The sequence below is a fragment of the Rhinolophus sinicus genome, linkage group LG05 (genome assembly GCF_036562045.2).
Source record: "Rhinolophus sinicus isolate RSC01 linkage group LG05, ASM3656204v1, whole genome shotgun sequence".
Classification (NCBI taxonomy): Eukaryota; Metazoa; Chordata; class Mammalia; order Chiroptera; family Rhinolophidae; genus Rhinolophus; species Rhinolophus sinicus.
In genome coordinates, this window is record NC_133755.1 from 50,384,583 (window position 1) to 50,403,228 (window position 18,646).

Genomic DNA, 18,646 nt, shown 5'->3' on the forward strand with positions numbered 1-18,646 from the left:
GAGAACTGCACAGAGACAGTCCCCCCCCCACCCCATGCAGGTATAATGATGCCGAGGTAGCTGCTGGGCTGGAGCACTACGACATGTTACATATCCTCCTGGGAAAGGAGTCTTTCCCTCTAAGACAGGTAGAAGTCAGTGTTCCTTCTCACCAGCAGGCAGCTGGAACACTCCTGCCAATAACTCAACAAGGGCCCAAGATGGGCTGACTTGAATGTAAACACAGCTTCGTCATCCAGCATTTGCTGTGGTTTTCTGCTTCTTACTTTGAAGGGAGGCAAATACCCGAGTCCTGAATGATGACAGGATATACCAGTCCACACCCTCACAGGTTCCTTGCCTTGCTGGATGCTAATCCTGCTTAACAGGACTCCCGGCACTTCTATGGCTATGGTATTAGGTTTATGGAATACCTTTTGAAAATCAGAGTACTGTATTTTTTTTTTTAAAGGCATGAGATGTACGTAACATGAGTAGGAACATCTTCAACTAATTCCTTGAAAACACATGTCTTTTTCTCATTCTTAAGAAAATCCCACCATCTCAAGCCGGAATCAAATACACTGCACATGTACCCACACTGAGCCCACAGCAGACATTACTAATTGATCACAGAGCTATTTTCCACTGACTCAGATGCAGTCTTTTAATTGTTCTAAACAGCCACTTCCAAGTGATCATAGTTGGCCTAGAAAGTGGAACTATTCCCATTTCTGCTCATAAAATATCTGTTGCTCTGTCAATGATGTTTTGGAAGTGAGGGGTGGGGAAGGAAAGGAAGAGAAGAGAGAAGGGAAGAGAGACTCTGAGGGTAAATTATTTGTCATCAATAAAAATATATTCATCAAGGTATTGTGCAAGGCACTGCAGAAGTTCAGAACAGGGGCAAGAGGAATGGTGAAAGAAGCATGAAAGAAATAAAACCTCTAGATGAAACACACACACAGTCGCACACACAATTACTATCAACGGAGCAAGAGATCGTCCAGAGATACCCGTTGATGTGACTATACACTCAAAGTGGATTCTTTGTCCCCCTAGCATAAGGGAGGTAGGACCTAAGAATATCAATCGCTATTTCTACCAATTTCTCTGCCTCCTCAAATCAAAAGGTTTTTATATAAAATGAAGCCCTAGATTTTCAGAAAATTTCTGCCTCTGAAAATAGCTCATCAGGGGATAAACAGCTCAGGGGAAAACAATGATTGAACCATTTATGGAAGAGGCTAAAGTGGAAGAAAACCAAGAACAGCGCATAGATGGGTAGTTTAAAACAATCCAGATTTCATTAATGCTTTCTAGTTACCTTCCTGGGAGCCTGAACATGCTTTTTCACAAAAGTCAATGGCTTTATCTTCAAGGCCAAACAGTGAGGCCATTCACCCACTTTTGCTCTGCTCGCAGTGGAGTCAGATGACATCATGGCCCCCAGAGGGCATTCTTGGCTAAGCCAGGACCAGACTCTGGGGCCCTGGGATCCTCAAGGATGAAGACCACATGCATAGGAGTGGGTTGCACCTTGCAGCCTGACCCTCTCCTCCATTCACAAGGGCAGCCGGTACCTGCCTTGCTTAATGGTATATTCAAGGGAAGACACATATCATGTCCCATTTTTGAGGATAAAAAACATCCCCACAACCCCCACCCTCCCCCCCGCCCTGCAGTTCACTCCTCAAAGCCAGGAGCTCAGATAACCTGTCCATCCACAGGGCGGACTTGAGGGAGCTCTGCAGAGGGAGCTGCCTCTCAGACAGACTGTCTCCATCCCTGGCCTGTGAACAGTCGTCCACTGGAGCAGAACCCTCTCCCTGCTTCAGGCAGTTCCTCCCAAAGGAGAAGAGAAACAGCTGGAAAGTGTTGTTCCCTGATTAGTAGGTAAAGCCCATCTACGAATGATGAAGCACATTTATTTTCTTTACTGCTGGAAAACAGCGACGCTGGAAAACACCAAAGTCTTTTCCTTGTTATCACTCACCAGCTCCATGCAATTTTGGCTCCTTGGGTTCTGAGGCGCAAACTGAAAAGATGAAGAAATTTTGACCCAGAGGGACTTCTCTGTTTCAAAAGGTTAAATCTTTCTCTCTTTTTTTTCCCCACCCTCCAGCTGAATGTTACAACTAAACAGCATCATCAGAGGAAGAAATGTTAGTCGGTCACTAGAGATTAGGCAAACAAGTGAAGCTCAAGGAAGCCTAAAGGGCAGTGTGGAAAAGCCCCATGGAAAATATAAGCAGGCCCTCTGCTCTGAGAACAGAATTTTTATAAGGAGATTCTATCTGTGCTTAAAACTCAGAAGACAGTTTGGTTTCCTGGCTCCCTAAAACATCAACATTTCCTCCTAATGGTCCAATAGGATGGGCTTTTACATAATTACTAAGTAGTCAACTTTTTTCTGGGGTGGGGGAGAAGGTTAGGGCCTACTGCAGTAGAGGCAGTCTATATTAAGCAAACCAGAGAGGTGAATGATTTGGATTCACAAATTAAGGAGAGATTGTTCTAGAAAAGGATAATCAAATAAGGTCTTTTAATTAAGACACCGATTTTTAAAACCCACATTTTGTTTCAGCTGCTCATTCATTGCAAAAGAGGTCCATCCCACTGGTTGTTCCGTGTGTTAGTCATAGTTTGCCAATGCGTACAACTCCTTTACCTTTACCTAAGGGGAAAAAATAACCTTTAATAAACATTTGTAGAATACACACTGTGGCACTGCTCCAACTCCTGAGGATCCAGACATTAAACTATCTATTCAAAGATGCTGCCAGCTGAATGATGGACATTCCCACATACAGGTGAAACAGTAAATGCTATTTTTGTTCTGATCAGCTATTCTGTCAAGTCAATGGAAACGCCTGTGTTTTTTTGTGGGTACATGTCATTGCTAAAGTTGGGGCTGAAGAGTCTGAAAGTAAGCCAGCTATTAGCAGACGTGCTAACACAGATTCTATCTTTAGTTGGACTGTTAAGAACAAAATGTGTCAAAGTAAAGTGTTAAAGACTCTGCCATCATCTGCTATTATTTGGGGGAAACATCAACTGGGAAGGTGTAGAAATGGGGTGAAGGGGAGGAGAAGCCAGCACCCTAGCAGAGAGCCTAAGAGACTGCAGTTCACATGTACTGTGATTTTCAGGCATAAATGTGAGAGATCGCTCTTTAAAACAAACACCTTTTTAAACCTGTATGGTAGAAATGCAAAAAGGCCTCCATTAACACATTTATTATTAGAGGTTCCTTGGTCACAACAAAATATATCAGGTAGCACAACCCATGTGATTATCTGTCTTCTGAACATCTGAACTCTTGACTGAAGGAGGGGAAAAAGAACTCTAGCACACTTATTACTTTATATTTCACAGCATTGAGAAGTAGAATTTCTTTTTAGCCAGCATGACAATTACCTGCATGGCAATTACTTTCAATATGATAAATATTTATAGGAGTGGCTATCTGAAAGTCTGATTACATTTAGCCTGTCTGCTACAAAATGGCACTCACACATGAGCAACTCCAGACATTTCAGCATCCACAGCCTTCCATGACTGACACGGGATGGCTAGGTCAGCCCGCAAGGACCCCAGGTTCAAATTCTTGTTCTGCCACTTGCTGGCTGTCAGATCTTGGGTGAGTTACTTAACATTGTTGTGCCTCAGTTTACTCATCTGAAAAATGGGGGTAATCGCCATATCTCATAGGATTGCAAGATGGGTTAAAGGAGTTTGTGTAACATATAAAGCACTTAAAGAGTTTACCATGTACCAGGCATTATTCTAAGTGGTGGCCATTATCTCCTCAAAGAGGGCCTTGCCCTGTCATACCGAGTCCTCCTCTTGAGCCCAAGGTGCCCACTGTGTATCTCATCATATTGTGAAAAACTATGTGTCTGCTTCTGCTACAAACTACAAAGAATTCAGGCCTGGTGGCAAGAGCTAGGTCACAGAGCTCTGCATTAATATCACCAAATTCAGCAGAGAATCTGAACTGAACGATCCACGTATAAAATAAATAACCTAAACAAACAAATAAATAGCATTGCCCACTCTGAGCTTATTTCTGTTATTCATCCCTTTGGCTCTCCAATACGGCATTAAGTGAGTAAAGTAGCTACCTTAGGTGAATTAAGAACCACAGTATATTAAGCCCAGTTCACAAAAATCACAACTACTGTTTAATCACTTGGATATAGTCTACATGGGATGACAGCTGAGATAGTCCAAATGCCTCTGTTATTACTGTTAAAAGAAAAATGTCCTGCCTTTTTATATGAAATTAAAAAAAATCCAATTTAATTGAAAGGACTGTTTTGTGTATTTTTCCCTCTCTTCCACAGTAGGGGAAACAGGCACTTCACAAGAAAATAAGCTCACATTACATTACAATGAGTTGATGTTATTTTCCTAAGCATAAATCTCTAACTTTCAAGTGGTTCACTGGGGCATAACCAGTCTGTTCACCAAAACCTTCTACAACCTACAGAAGGTTCAAAATAAGAACTTACTTCAAATGATGGCCTTAATCAAAGAAGGTCCTACTCTCTTCATTCTATAGAGCACTAGTTACTTGGAGTAACACCGTTTATATTTTTTTTCTCTCCACAAGGAAAGTTAAAGTAGAGCAGAGTTTTGCTTAACTAAGTCAGGAAGAAAACTACTCAGTGCAACTTCTCATTCACTAGTAGTAATGGAAGTTTCGCAATTACAGGTACCACGTGAGCACGAGAATTTACTAATGATGGCCCCCATGAACTGAGAGACCCCGAAATAGCTTCTGAATCATTAAAGAATGTTGACGTTACATGATAATCCTTAACATGTCTATGTCTAACAACAGAACTTCAAAATATATGAGGCAAAAATTAATAGAATATATTAAAATTAATGAAAGTAATTATATTAAAATTTTATTAACAGAATTAATAAAAATTAATAGAATAGAAAAATTGGAGAAATAGATAAATCCACTATCATAGTTGGAGACGTCAATACATCTCCTCTATCTGAAACGGATAGATGAAGCATGACAGAAAATCAGTAAGGACATAATTGAACTCAACAACACCATCAACCAACTGTACATAATTGACACCTATGGACTACTTCATCCAACAACAGCAGAATACACGTACTTCTCAAGCTCACACAAACAGTTATCAAGCTCGACCAGATTCTGGGCTATAAAACCTACCTTAACAAATTTAAAAATCTAGAAATCATTCAATGTCTGCTCTCAGACCACAAAGGAGTAAAATACTGGAGATTAGACAACACATTTCTAAATAACAGATGGGTCAAAAAAGAAATCTCGAAAAAGTGAAAAAAATAGTTTGAAATAAATAAAAATGAAAATAAAACTCATCAAAATGTGTAGGATGCAACGAAAGAAGTGCTTAGAGGAAAATTTATAGCATTGAATGAAAGTATTAGAAAAAAAGAAAGATCAATAATCTAAGTTTTTGCACCTTAGAAAAAGTTAGAAAAAGAAAATAAATTAAATCTAAAGTAAGCAGAATATGATAAAGTTTTTCATGTTAGTTACTGTCTTGTTCTACTTTAAATATCTGAAAATTAGTCATCCACGTGGGACAGCACTTCTCACACTTTTCCATTAAAAGCCCCGAAATGGCAAAGAAAAGGAACTCATACCCATTCCTTTAGAATCTGGGGGCGTAATCTGAAACAATTGAAGACAAAAAAAATTATCTGAGGTGTTACATCCTAACAATTAATTTTGATATTTCAATCTTCCATTCTATTTGCTAATATATCGAGTTTATTTTAATATAGAAAACAATGTTCTGACTTGCCAGCTAAATTCCTTTTTGATTCCTTAATTATTCCGTGTTTCAGTGAAATATGCCAGGTTTGGTCTGTGGTTCCAAGGATGCCAGGGCATACTCCACAGTACTCCCATTTGAGAAGGGGACATGAAAATATACAGTCTCTGTTAACCAGAATGTTACATGGTGGATTTCAGAGCTGCCTCATGACCCCCAATTCCTGCAAAGCACAAGGTTCCAGAAAGAATAGGAGAACATAGGCAGGTTCACCATGCCTTTTAGTACAGTGAGACCCAAGGCCCATCAGTCTTGACCAAGCTGAGGAATGAGATGAAACATCCTTTCTCCAGAGGGGTTGAAACATGGCAAGTCATCCTTCTCTCCAGCACCACAGTAAATGTTCCTTTCCTGCCTCCCAAATGTTTCTTCCTACAACACGCTCTAGGTGTGAGGAAGTAGAAGTCTTGTCATGAGAGGGAGAAGTGAAATGACACCCCCCGTAATACATTGCCTACTTTCTTGTTCTCAATATTTCCTGCCCCAATTTCCTGGGGCCCAACCCAAAAGAATGGTTCATTATAGGGTGAGCCTCATATTAATGGAATAGAACAGAAACTCCACAAAAAGACCCAATACTCCTAAGAATGTATCAAGTGACAAAAGTGGGATTTGAAATCAGTGAATAGAGAATAAATTATTCAACAAGTTATGTTAGAGTAACTGAATCATTATTTGACAAAAAGGCAAGTTAGATTCTTATCTCATATCTTACACTAAAATACATTCCCTAGGAATTGAAATTTAAACCTGAAAAGTAACAATGTAAAAGTACAAGGGAAAATGAGAGATCAAACAATCATTTCAAATGCCTTCCTACCCCAACACTGGGTATTATGTAAAAGTAGAAATCATAAAGGAATAATCAACATATTTTAAGTCCTTAAAAGTAAAAAAAAAACAAAAACAAAAAAAACACACTTCTGTAAAGTATGGACACATATAAATTTAAAACAGGACACGTAAATTTAGAAGGCAAAATGAAGAAAATATTTTCAATATATCTTTTTAAAAACTGCTTATTAATCAATGAGAAAATAACAAACCTACCCAAAACATGGCCTAAGGACAGAAACAGGTAATTCACCAGAAAATAAATTCAAATACTCAAACATGAAAAATCACTCAATTGTACCAAACTTTGGTCTTACTCAAAGAAGTACAAATTAAAACAATGAGATACCTTTCGACAACATAATTAGCAAAGTCTAGAAAATGGTAATATTCACCATAGGCAAGTTTGCCGATATATAGGTATTCACACATTGGTGGTAGAAGTATAAATTTGAACAGCTTTTCTGGAGGGCAGATTGTCACAACATGTTAAAAGGTGAAAAAGTGTGTACCTTTGACCTGGTAATCCTCGGGATTTGTCCACAGAAGATAATTAAAAGACTCTGGTAATGATTTCTTTAGCTGTAAGAATTTTCATTTCAGGTTTCACAACATACCTCTCAATAAAGGATGGACAAATAAACGATAAAGTTGTACAATGGGATGTGTTATAATCATTAAAAAATCATAGGTCGTTACATATATTTATATTTTTGCCATATAAATACTTCCCTATAAAGTGTAAGGGAAAAGCAAATGTTAATCTACCACATGCCATTTTTAAAGGAAAAAAAGTGAATACACAAATATCTATATCCATACGCAGAGTAGGATCTGGTAGGCTACCTGCTAGTTAAACGTAGCAAGAAGATTTCTCTGGTGAGTTGATTTTGGGGGCGTTTTTCAGATTTTGTTTGTTTGTAGATTCTGATTTCCATTTCATTTGGGAAAAAGAATAAGTAGGATATACCTGAGGCTGGCAGAGAAGGAGCATATTCTGAATGGCCCACATGGGGAGATGGTGATCCGAGGGTGTACAGGTTCTGTGAACACTAAGTGGGCCTGCACAGCGGCAAGCACAAGAAGTGTGTTTGTTCTGGGGGTTTTCTTTGAGGGGCAAGGGAGTGGTTGATGAGGTTTAGAGCGAGTCCAGATCCAGAAGGATTCTTCATCTGGGTGATCTCTGAGTTTACCTCACCTCCCTAAAAAATGCTCAGGCCCCAGGCTTGCTTTCATTCCAGTTCAGGGACCTATGATTCATCCCCTGAAACCCTAATTATAACACCCAAGGTCTGCTATGTGCAAAAAAACATCTGTCATTGTTTAAATTTGCTGGCAGGGGGTGTGTACAGTATGCAAACCGGCCTGATGGTGTGCTCCTCCAATGCAAAAATAAAAACCCAGAAGCTGTCTCAAGGTGAGAAGTGCTCAAGCCCAGAACTTCCAACAGAGCTCAGTGCCAAATAAGGTGAACAGGTTATGTCCCTCCACAGTTCATATGCTAATTCTTCAGAGCCACAGCCACAGTAAAAGTTACAGGTCTTGAGCTGTTTCTTTTAACCAAGGAAAGTATCCTAAGTTTGTCTTTTCCCAGTTGGTTGCCAAGGCCTGCAGAGGGAGGGAGCAGAGTGTGTAATTGCAAACCTCTCATTTATCAGCTTCAGCTGCTTTTGTGCCACCACATTACGTGTACCATTTAGCCAGTTAATCTCCTGTACCTCTTGGAAGGAGAGTAATTACACAGAGAATGCCTCAGACCTGGCAAGAGATGACGAAAGAGCAGTCAAGGTACATCTATCCTCTAAGCACCCAGGAGAATTGTTTACTGACCTCATTCACTCTTAGATCAAAGGCCCTAAAGAACTCAAGTTGAAGATATGATCTCTTTGTAAGAATCCAATATTTTGACGTAAAAGTATTGATCTTAAAAACAAAACAAAATAAATAAACAAAAAGTAAATGAACAAACATTAACAAAAATCTCCCACTTAAGCTGGGTCGTCTTATTCCAAACACTATAGTAGCCTCTAATGGACACAAATAGCGTATTTGGAGGTTTTTTAAATTTTTAAAGCTTAAGGAACCAACAGGAAGCTACTTAGCAGCCTCTGTTAGAAGTTACAATGCTATGCATTATCCAAATCAGAAATGGCATTACTATAACAACTTTGACACATGCAGTTATACAAGTAAACGAGTTATGTACCTGGGCTTCTGGGAACACTATTTAAATACAAAGCTTTCACTTAAATTTGGCTTAATGATTAAAAAGAAGTTTGGTTTTGTTTTTCCCCAAAAATATCATTATCAAGAAAAAAACCTTAAAATACATTTTATTTTGGAGGCTTAAGTGTTTATTTCATATTTGGTGAAGTCGCATTAACCCAGGCCATAAATGCAAAGGAAAAACTTCAAATTAAAAGGATATTATATGTAAATCTGTGCTCAAAATTTAGAAATCTGAATTGAATAGATTGTAAGGAAAATAATTACCAAAAATTACTCAAAAGGTAGAAAACTCGAATTGGTCACTAAAAAGGGTGAGCTCAGAAGCTTCATAAGCAATATCTTTCAAGTCTTCACAGAACTAACCACTGATTTCCATATGTCAGCTATTCTAGAGCATAAAACAGATGAAAGGTTTTAAAATTTATTTTATAAAGCTGACAGAATGCTGACATAAAAACCTAAAAAAGAAAACAAGGACAGAGATGAAGAAGGGTCTCTGCCTGCCCTCAAGAAGCCCTCAACCAAGTAGAGAAGAGAAAGCAAGCACAACCGATGTTAATCCAAGGCAAGACATGCAAGAGGCCAGCGCTCCGCTGCTGAGGTTCCCAACCACAAAAGTTCACATACTCAAAGATTAAAATTAAAAAAGGCAAGGCAATAGCAGGCTGGATTCCACCAAGTTATATGTACAAGCTTGTTACCCAAAGGAGTTATGTGTACATCCCTTTTTACGGAAGCCCTAACCATCTACAGGTACTTGAGCAATACAAGAAAGAAGAAGCAAAAGACGGTGAGGAAAATTAAAAGCTTTTCAAGGTGAGGGGACAATGAAAAATTAAAGGCAAAAAGACTGAGCGTAGAATTCACTTGACAAGGGGAGAGATTCTGTATGAAAGAAAATTGTTTTCTCTGACAAAAAAAAAAGCACCAGCAAATACATAAAATTCCATTTCAATAAACTTCCAACTTTTTCTAAGCCCAGGTAACAACAATTTATTTAAGTCATATTCAATACTACCAATTCAGGATGCTTCAAATGAATTTACCCAGATATTTAGAGTGGGTCCAAAGGGAATATACCTTGTACTTGAAATGAAAAGTTCCTAAGAGATGGTTCTGGTCATCTCGATTTCAGGCTTTCCTATGAAACATTTTTATACTTGACATTTCACAGGTAAGCAAAAAAGTAAAACAAAACCAAAATTCACCACAGAAGCACCCCAATTTTCTATCTAGATGTACTATTAAACACACTAGCCTTGAGCATAAATTAAGTTCATACTTTAAAATGAGGTGATTAAAAATATTTGAAATGATAGCAAAACAATGGTCAGCTTTTAGCAATCCAGAAAAAGAGAAAAGAAAGAGTGACATGGTTGGCATTGGTCAGCTTAAGTCTAACAATATCGCATCATCACATTTTCCCTGGGTAAAATGTAAGAATACTTATGACAATGAAGAGATCTCAACAAGAATTCTAACTCTGCCCTGTTCGGCAAGACAGGCCATGAAAGCACCTTTAATAATGGCTCATAAATGCACAGTGGCATTTATAAACGTCAGAATGTACTTTTAGATAAAACGCAATTGGTTAAGCCAGAAGCTTCCCTAACAGCAACTGACAAGAGGGGTGGTTCTCCAAGTGTCCCTCCCCTCTCCTCCCCACCAGCAGCAGAAGCCACACCTGGGAACTTGTTAGACATGCAAACTGTCCCATCTCCGGCCTGGCAATCTGGTTTACCAAACCCTCCAGGTATGTGTGATGTGAGGGCAGTGCTATGACAGATACCACAGAGGATTGCATGTAAAACCAAGCACAAAATGCTCAATTCAGCGTGTCGGGCTATTCCCATTTTAGTCGACCAAACTCCACTTCCACTGCCCATCCCTTTTAGGGGGTAGCCCAAAGAGTAGACCCTGTTCAAACACACTTTCAAAAGGCCCTTAGACATAGGGCTAATGGAAAAAGTAATTTCTTTTTCATGCATTACCATAGTAACATGAAGCATTGTTTACTCCTATAAGACCCCCTTTGCAGGGGACATTGAGTATTTACAGAAATAATACTTTATCCTAAGGAAACCAAATTTTGGAAAAGCAAATACGGGAAACTTAGTCTCGAAGGCTTCCATATACACCTTTACAGCCCCTACATGAGCTTTCCCTAATTATGGCTGCCCAATAAGAAAAACGTGTCCCGGACCAACTTCCACCGTCTGCACTGAAAGACATAATTTCCATGTAATGGAGAACCATGTTACCTCATGCCCCCTACTGGTCCCTCAGGCCCAGGTCCACAGGGGAGCTGACCTTTTTCATTTCTACACATCCTTCATGACACTTCACGTCCTAGGATGTCCTTCGTTGGGTCTACATCTAGTGCACTTCTGGGAGTGACAATTAACATAATGTTTCCTTCTGGATTATACAACCCATTTCTGTATTATAAATCATTTCATTTTGCATGTAACCCTTTATTTTTATAGTTTATAAATAGCCTCCATATTTACCATGCCATTTGATTCTCATAACAACCTGTAATGTGGGTACAGTTTTATTTATCTATTCTTACTCTACAGATGAGAAAACTGGAACTCAGTGGTGAGTGTGGTAAACAACTATTAACTGTTATGGAGGAAACAAATATTTTGCATCAAAAATTAAAGAATTCATGATGTGCAAAAGAGCTCGCTTGAACCTGTCATCGGCCAAATAATATTTACCAAAATCATCAGGCAGGTTTTGGGCTGGGTGGTAGTTTTCTGGCTTAAGAAGGATGGGAATTAGGAAGATGAGATAAAACAGACAAATCTCCCAGTTACAGAACTGACATTACTTGCAATGAAATTCTATGGGATTCATATAACCACGACAATAACGTTGATGGCACTGAGATTAATTAAGCTCTTACTATGTGCTAGGCACCATTCTATGCTCATTAAACATATCCAACAACCCTATTAATATCACCATTTTAGAGATGAGAAAGGCAAGGCAGAGAGAAGCCAAATAACTTGCCCAAGAGTATACATCTTGCTTCCTGGACACAAAGGAGGATGTGGGACTGGAGGTGCCAAGCCCTGTGAGGTTTGCTCTGCCAGCAATGGAAACCTGACAGGGGAGGGCAGCCACCACAGGATCCTGGATTGCTGTTCCAATGTTGCCATTTTAGCAACAGTCTCCACATTCTTTCCACCAAAACATCAATCAATGTTCAGGTTTCAAGTAAACAGGAGCATCAACAGCTGGTTCCCTCTCAGATTGTTCCCTTGAAAATGGGGGAAGGAAGGGAGAGATCCTGGTTCTCTAGATCTTGGTTAGCGATGGAATACTGACTGGCTGATTTGCCTGAAACTGACTTCAACTAATTTAGGAAAATTAGAGAGGAAAGCAGCTCTGGGGGAAATGTGCAAATTAAAGATGCATGTGGCATTGATGAGGATTTAGTAAGCTAGCAGAAAGTGAGGTGGGAGGCAAAAGTTCTAGTAAGTGCTTAGTTTTTAAGAAATATAAATAAAAAGGAATCCTCACTGGTGTAAATTACTCTTGCCTTCTTTTTCCTCAACTTTTTTCAACTGCTCACATTTTGGAATTGTATGAGCCAGCTTTTATATATTGATCAATCTTTTAAGTTGATACATCTTTTTCTTAAGAAATGAAACAAAGATCAAGTTGAACATTTAGGCAAAAGAGAAAAATCAGATGATGAATGAATGCAGTCTTCATGGGCAGGTATACTATGATGGGTGTGTGTGTGTGTGACAACATTCAAAAGCTTCCTCAAATGTGTTTACCTTCATCATTTCCTGCCTCTAATTTTCACCGAATAACCTAAGACCACCTTGAGAGCCTAGGAATTCAACCAAACACCCAATTTAACATCAAGTTTTAGAGTATTCCACATAATCTCTCCTCAAGGCAAAAACCCAAACCTGGGAGATGGGACTACGATCGCCACAGTTAGGTAACTTCATGGCCACATTCCTTCCACACTCTTGACTAATCCCGGCCCAATGTGTGCTTCACTTTCCTCCTCTATAAAATGGGCATGATAATTCCTTGCCCATCAGAGCGATGTGAAAAGCAAATGAGTTAATACATGTCAAAGAGCACAGTGCCTGGCACAGAGTAAATGCTCAAGCTATTACTAGAATTTGCAAGAAAACAAAACAAACAAACAAACAAAAAACCCATTACAACAGGGAACTGCATACAGGAGGCTTCTATCGTGTTGGTAATATTTTATTGCTTTAAAAAATCTAAAATCAGAGCATCCATCAATACAAAAAAATAAAAAGGTCGTAGAAAAGGGGAGCGGGGGAAGCTGTCCTTAATCATGGCACCTGTTGGTGAGTTTCAGGTGAGGGTACAGCAGTGAGCATACGGTTCCACCGCTGCTCCCCACCTCCCTTGGACGATGCCTCCTCTGCTGCTGTTCTTAACCAGCGTTTCATGCGCAGGACTACAGGCGGGTCCGCGAACCCCCTGAAACTGCACACGGAACTGGGTAAGGCAGCAGCTCTGGGCATTCTGGGGCCGGGGGTGGGGATTCCACCGCTTTTCTCAGACTCTTTAATAGTGACCCTGTGGCGAGCAACTTGCTTTACAGGGTTAAACTCAGTGGATACGGACGGAACAATTCATTTCACGGAAGCTGCAGCGATAACCAGGACACCTGGGCTGTTGATCTGAACGCGGGAAAGACCCGACACCACAAGGACCCAGAGCCGGCCAGGTGTTGCGCCGCGCAACGCCCCTCACCGCTTACAGACCGACTTACGAACTTCACCGCTGAAAGCTCACCGGCTCCGCAACCCGGACTCGGGTTTGCGGAGTTTAACTTCCCCTCCCTTCCCCCATCGCTTGCTCCCGTCCAAGAACAAACTCAAAGGAAATTGGCAACTCTCTGTCCTAGGGTTTCACTGCTGTCCTCCGCTGACACTTCTCCCAGAGAAGTTAATTGAAAGAACAATTAATCCACACAAAAATCCAACGTCTACCCCAAAGCTCAAGAGCGCTGAAAGTCAGAGTGAGGGCGCCTCTGCTGACCGTAAACATCTGCCCGTCGTCGCTGGGGCTCCTATAGGCAGGGAGTACGAAAGGGAAGCAGGCAAGGTCCGGCTGGAGAGTTGGACGCCCGTCACCCTCTGCTAGTCTACAGCTACCGACAACGCGGGTGAAAACGGGCTTGGAGGCAGCCAGGTAAGCAGGTAGGTGTGGGCAAGTGTACGAGCACACAAACGCGGCGGATTAAAGTTCAAGCCAGTGCACACACCGCTTCCCCTTCCAGGGAGGGCGTTCTCACGCACAGCCCAGGCGATCACTTCGTGGGGAAAGCCTGGGCGCTCGATGGTCCGCCTCTTTGGAATGGGCTCCCCAAATCCCTTGTAAGACCTATTGACTCCCCTTGCCTCCCAGCCTCCAACCCTTGAAAAGCATTAGCCTACCTCCACTCTCATAGGTGGGTGCAGAAAACCCCCGAGAAAGAGAAATGGAGGGGACAGGGGAAAGCGGGGTGTCGCCAAGAGCAGGAGACACGCAGCAGGCAGCGTACGTACCCAGCGCGAACAGGGTGAGCTGTCCAGCCGAGGTGACCATTTTACGGGCGGCGGGCAGCAGGCGCTCCAGCCTCCTGCCCTACCTGCGGTGCCCGAGTGGTGAAGCGCAGCCTCGGTGCAGGGGGGAAAAAGGCGCGGGTGAGGCAAGGCCAGCCCCTGCGCGGGCGGGGCGGAGGGAGGACCTCCGCTGGCACCCACTCTACGGTGCTGACGGCCAGGCGGAAATGGAAAGGCGGTTACCGTCACCTCTCCGCCACTCCACGACTGGGGCACTGTGGGCCACCCTCCCGCCCCAAAGGGGGTGCCCCCCTAAGGGCAAAGGGGGTGGGTGTTTGGGGTTGGGGGCGGAGACACTGAATACCAAGCAGGGCGAGGGCGGTGGGGCGGGGCAATCGGAGACTATCTGAGCCCAGCCACAGGAGCCCAGCACCTACGCCGAGGAAAAGGCAGGAAGCTCCCGACTTCAGACACCACCCTCGGACTAGTAGGGCAGTGTGGCCCCAGGACCCTGCACCAGGGGTCGGTGCCCGCTGAGGAGCCAGAATGTCCGGTGCAGTGGCAGCTTCTAGTCTCTAGGCGGCGGAGCGGAGCCGCCCTTGCAAGGGGTCACCTGTGCCCAGGGCCAATGCAGGGGGGCTCACCTGAGCGAGGGTCTGGGGACACTGCCCAGAACGCGACGTGTGAGTTTCTCCGCCATCTGCCAAGACTTGGCCCAAGGCAAGTGCCCCTCAGAATCAAGCGAAGAATTTGTTAAACCAGGTTTCCCTCCATCGCCCCCTTCCCAGCCAAGAACACTTGATTCTAGGGATGCTTGCTGCTGGAGCACAGCCACCCCATGTTCCCGGGCAGGCACATTAACATCAGCGGGTCTTCGTCCATCTGGTCTGGGGCTGATGATGACGATGAGTCTCTGTTTACGGGGTGCCTGATTATCTACCACTACCCCCAGCCCAGCCTGCTTCACCTTCAACCTGCCACAGAGCAGGGTAGTATGCTGACAAGTGTGCCCTGACAGAGGGATGTAGCTGGAACCATCTGGGTGTCCCTTTCAGGATTTGGGGCCTTGAGCTGGCCCCTGGTGCATTTGGAGAAGAGAAGGGGACAGGGGAAAGACACTCTGGGCAGAGAATGGAAGAACCATAGGTTCCGTGGGGAACATCCGGAGGGGACAGTATGCCCCTTGGAGGCAGTCGTATTCTCCGGATGCTCTGAACTCAGGGACTAATTCTCTTCTCCTAACCCCTCCAGCCTCCTGCCCAAGGTAGACCCTCTCTCCTTGGTGGTGGTGGGGGGAGGGCACAGGCGGAATCTCTTGCTGTTTCCTTGGCCCAACACTCAGACTCTCATGGTTGACTCTCGCTCTTTGTTTGGTGTGAGCTGAGAAGCCTACTTTCAAAAAGGCAGCACCAGGTCATTTGCCTCAACGTTTGAGCAGGAAACACCAGTGTGGAAAGGGGTTTTGAAAACAGTGTAACTTTATTTTGAGAAACCATTCCAATACATTTGTCAGAGGATATTTGGCTGTTCTTTCAACCCTTAATGATCCATGGTGAGGGTTTTATCATAAGCCCTGGGGTACCTGTGCCCACACCCATGTGCATGTACAGGGCACACACACACTTTCTCTAATAAGTGGTCCCTGATTCCGAACTTCAAGCATCTGTGCCTACCTCCTTCGGACTGGTCTTGCCTCAACTGGTCTTGCCTTCTTGTGGCTCATCTGTCTCCTTCCTGGACTAGCCTGCCTTGGCTATAGGAAGGAAGAAATGAGTTCTCCAGGCTCTTCTGTTCCCCAAGACCTCCAGCTAGGACTGGAGAGTGGACCTATTGCTGCTGAGACACACACATCAAGTTCACTGTGGCTGAGGGCTAGCTTTCCAAACTGGTAAGAGTCAGGGTCAGCAGTTTCCCCTTCTCTGTCCTCTGCCTACACACTAAGTTGGCACTGAAGGGAAATAGCAGCAGAATCAAGCCAATGAACGTGTCCCTCTCAGGACTAGGAAATCTTTTTAATGAAGAGATAATTTCCATCTTGAGAACTAAAGAGTACCCAAATCAAAGTACATTCTAGTGCTTGGAAATTGTTGATTCTCCCCCAACATTTTTAAGAGGCAGTCCCTATCTATAGTTTTATAAACCTTCCAATTTATTCAAGTCAAATAGATAATCAAAAGTTGGGTTGTTTTCTTTTTAAATATCTACAGCATTTTTTTGTAAACTAAACTGAAATAATTTTTGAACATTTATTTATAGAGCTACGAGGACAGCTAATATCCTAAAATGTTAACACTCTGCCTTTGGCATCTTCTATATCTCATTTAATCTTTACAACAAACTTATGAGATAGATTCCATCCCCCTTTTATACTAAAACAATTGAGACTTAGAGAATTTAGTAACTTACCCAGAGTTACAAAGCCAGCAACCGGCAGAGCCCATTTTTGAAAGCAAAATGAGCTGGTTCCAAGGCTTATGTGTTGGCTTCTATGCTATGTTGCCTCAGTTTCCACATTTTAAGTAGACTAATACTGAACTCATTGGGTTGATATGAGGACTAAATGTAAGAATTTATTTGAATGCTTAGCACAGTATTTGATATCAACAAATCTAGCTATGGTTTAAAGAAAAACTCCCTCAGAGGCCATACCTTTCCCTTTTCTCAATTTCTTGCCATTATCTTTATTTTATCATTTCCATATCAGAACTTTGCTGATGTGTATGCATGTACGTCTGTGTACATACGCAAACACACCTTCCTCCAGGGGATAGTTTCATAGGTAAATTGGGAACTATGAATGTGTTTCTCAGCCTGTGGTGTAAGAGTGTGGGGGAAAAATTACAGAAAGTGATTTAGAGCAAGAAATCACATTTTCCCTAAAGGGTGGTGTGATGCTTTTGTCAGTATGGATTTTATCGGTATAGAATACGTTGCTCTCTGAGCTGAGTGAAAATCCAGCTGTAGCCTTGGAAGCTATATGAAGACATGGGTGCATTCCTTCAGCTACAGCTACAGGAACTAGGGCTGTCTCGTTTGGCTACTGAAGGTCCTGTTTCTGCGTGGACGTGGAGCCTGATGAATAGATGGCCTTCCCTCTAGGAATCCACCTGGGCTGCCTTTGCTTCAGCTGGCCCTGTGCTCAAGGTCACCCCTGCTGTAACAAGTCAATCACAGCCTCACCTCCCTGTTCCAGCAACAGAACTGTGTTATGTTCTACTCAGAGGCCAGTACAATCCCTCTGTCAGTTTTCCCTTTCCTTTCTTCTACATACTTATTACAGAGTGTATGTTTAAAGAGCCCCCTTCTTCACTGTAATCAGCCTCCCCCTCCTTCCTGATTCATATGTGGAAGTGATTGTGCGGCCACCAGTGCCGGAATCTTTCCTGAATGAATCAGGCTGGCTGAGCTCGCTGTTAGGTCAGCAATTACCCAAGGTTAGTGAGTAAACAGCCCAGACATTCTTAGGGAGGAAGCACAGCCATAGGCCACAGCACTGAAGGAATTACAGTTCCTGCAGACCAGCCTCAGAGAGCAATGACCAGAGTCTGTTTCAGGGGCTGGAGGACCTTCCTTGGTGGCAGGGTAGATAGGGGGACTCAGGGGGGAAAACAAGAAAGGGTGGCTTGCACAGCGGGACGGCAAAGGTCAGATGCATCTGTGAATGAGACAGAGATTTTATAAAGGACTCTGGAGAACTGTGCTTAGGAAGAGTGAGATTTTAACGAGTTAGGGATTTAGGAAAAGAAATCCAATCCAAAGTAAGGTATTGTCTAAGTATCAGCCACTGTGAAGACTTAGCCATCAATGTGTTCCTTACCTCTAGTCAAAGGAAAAATAGGAAACCTTGTGCTTGGTCCATTTTTACAGTTTTCATCGCCAGCATAATTGGTGGGGCAAGAAGTCATAAGAGGCATTTGCTTTGTCCTCAGCTACAGGGGTGATATTTATGGCCACTGTTGTCCAAAGACGGGTGTGACCTTCTGCTTAACATCTTGCATCCCCCAGCTCTCAGGTCTGCCTTAGGAATTCAATTTAAAGTTGTGTGTTAAGCTTGAATCCTTCCTTTTCAAGGGATATCATCAGATGGCTCTAAAGCCCAATATTGGGATCTGGAAGTTGATGGTTCCAGCGGTGCTCCAAGCACTTCCAAGACATCAAGGCACTAGGTTGAGTCTTTAAGATTTGGAGTTACCAGAT

At 42.6% G+C, this 18,646-nt stretch overlaps 1 protein-coding gene across 3 annotated transcripts in view; it reads right to left on the reverse strand.

Moving 5' to 3' along the window:
- TGFA (transforming growth factor alpha) overlaps positions 1–14,741 on the reverse strand; it is a 91,456-nt gene extending 76,715 nt beyond the window's left edge. Inside the window, exon 1 of one of the 3 annotated variants that reach the window (XM_019718692.2) lies at positions 14,453–14,741. In XM_019718692.2, the coding sequence (XP_019574251.1) occupies positions 14,453–14,492 (40 nt within the window). In that variant the 5' untranslated portion in view covers positions 14,493–14,741. The remainder of the gene's footprint in view (positions 1–14,452) is intronic. The other 2 variants (XM_019718685.2, XM_019718678.2) reach the window with 2 other exon arrangements.
- Between the last annotated feature and the right edge of the window lie 3,905 nt (positions 14,742–18,646).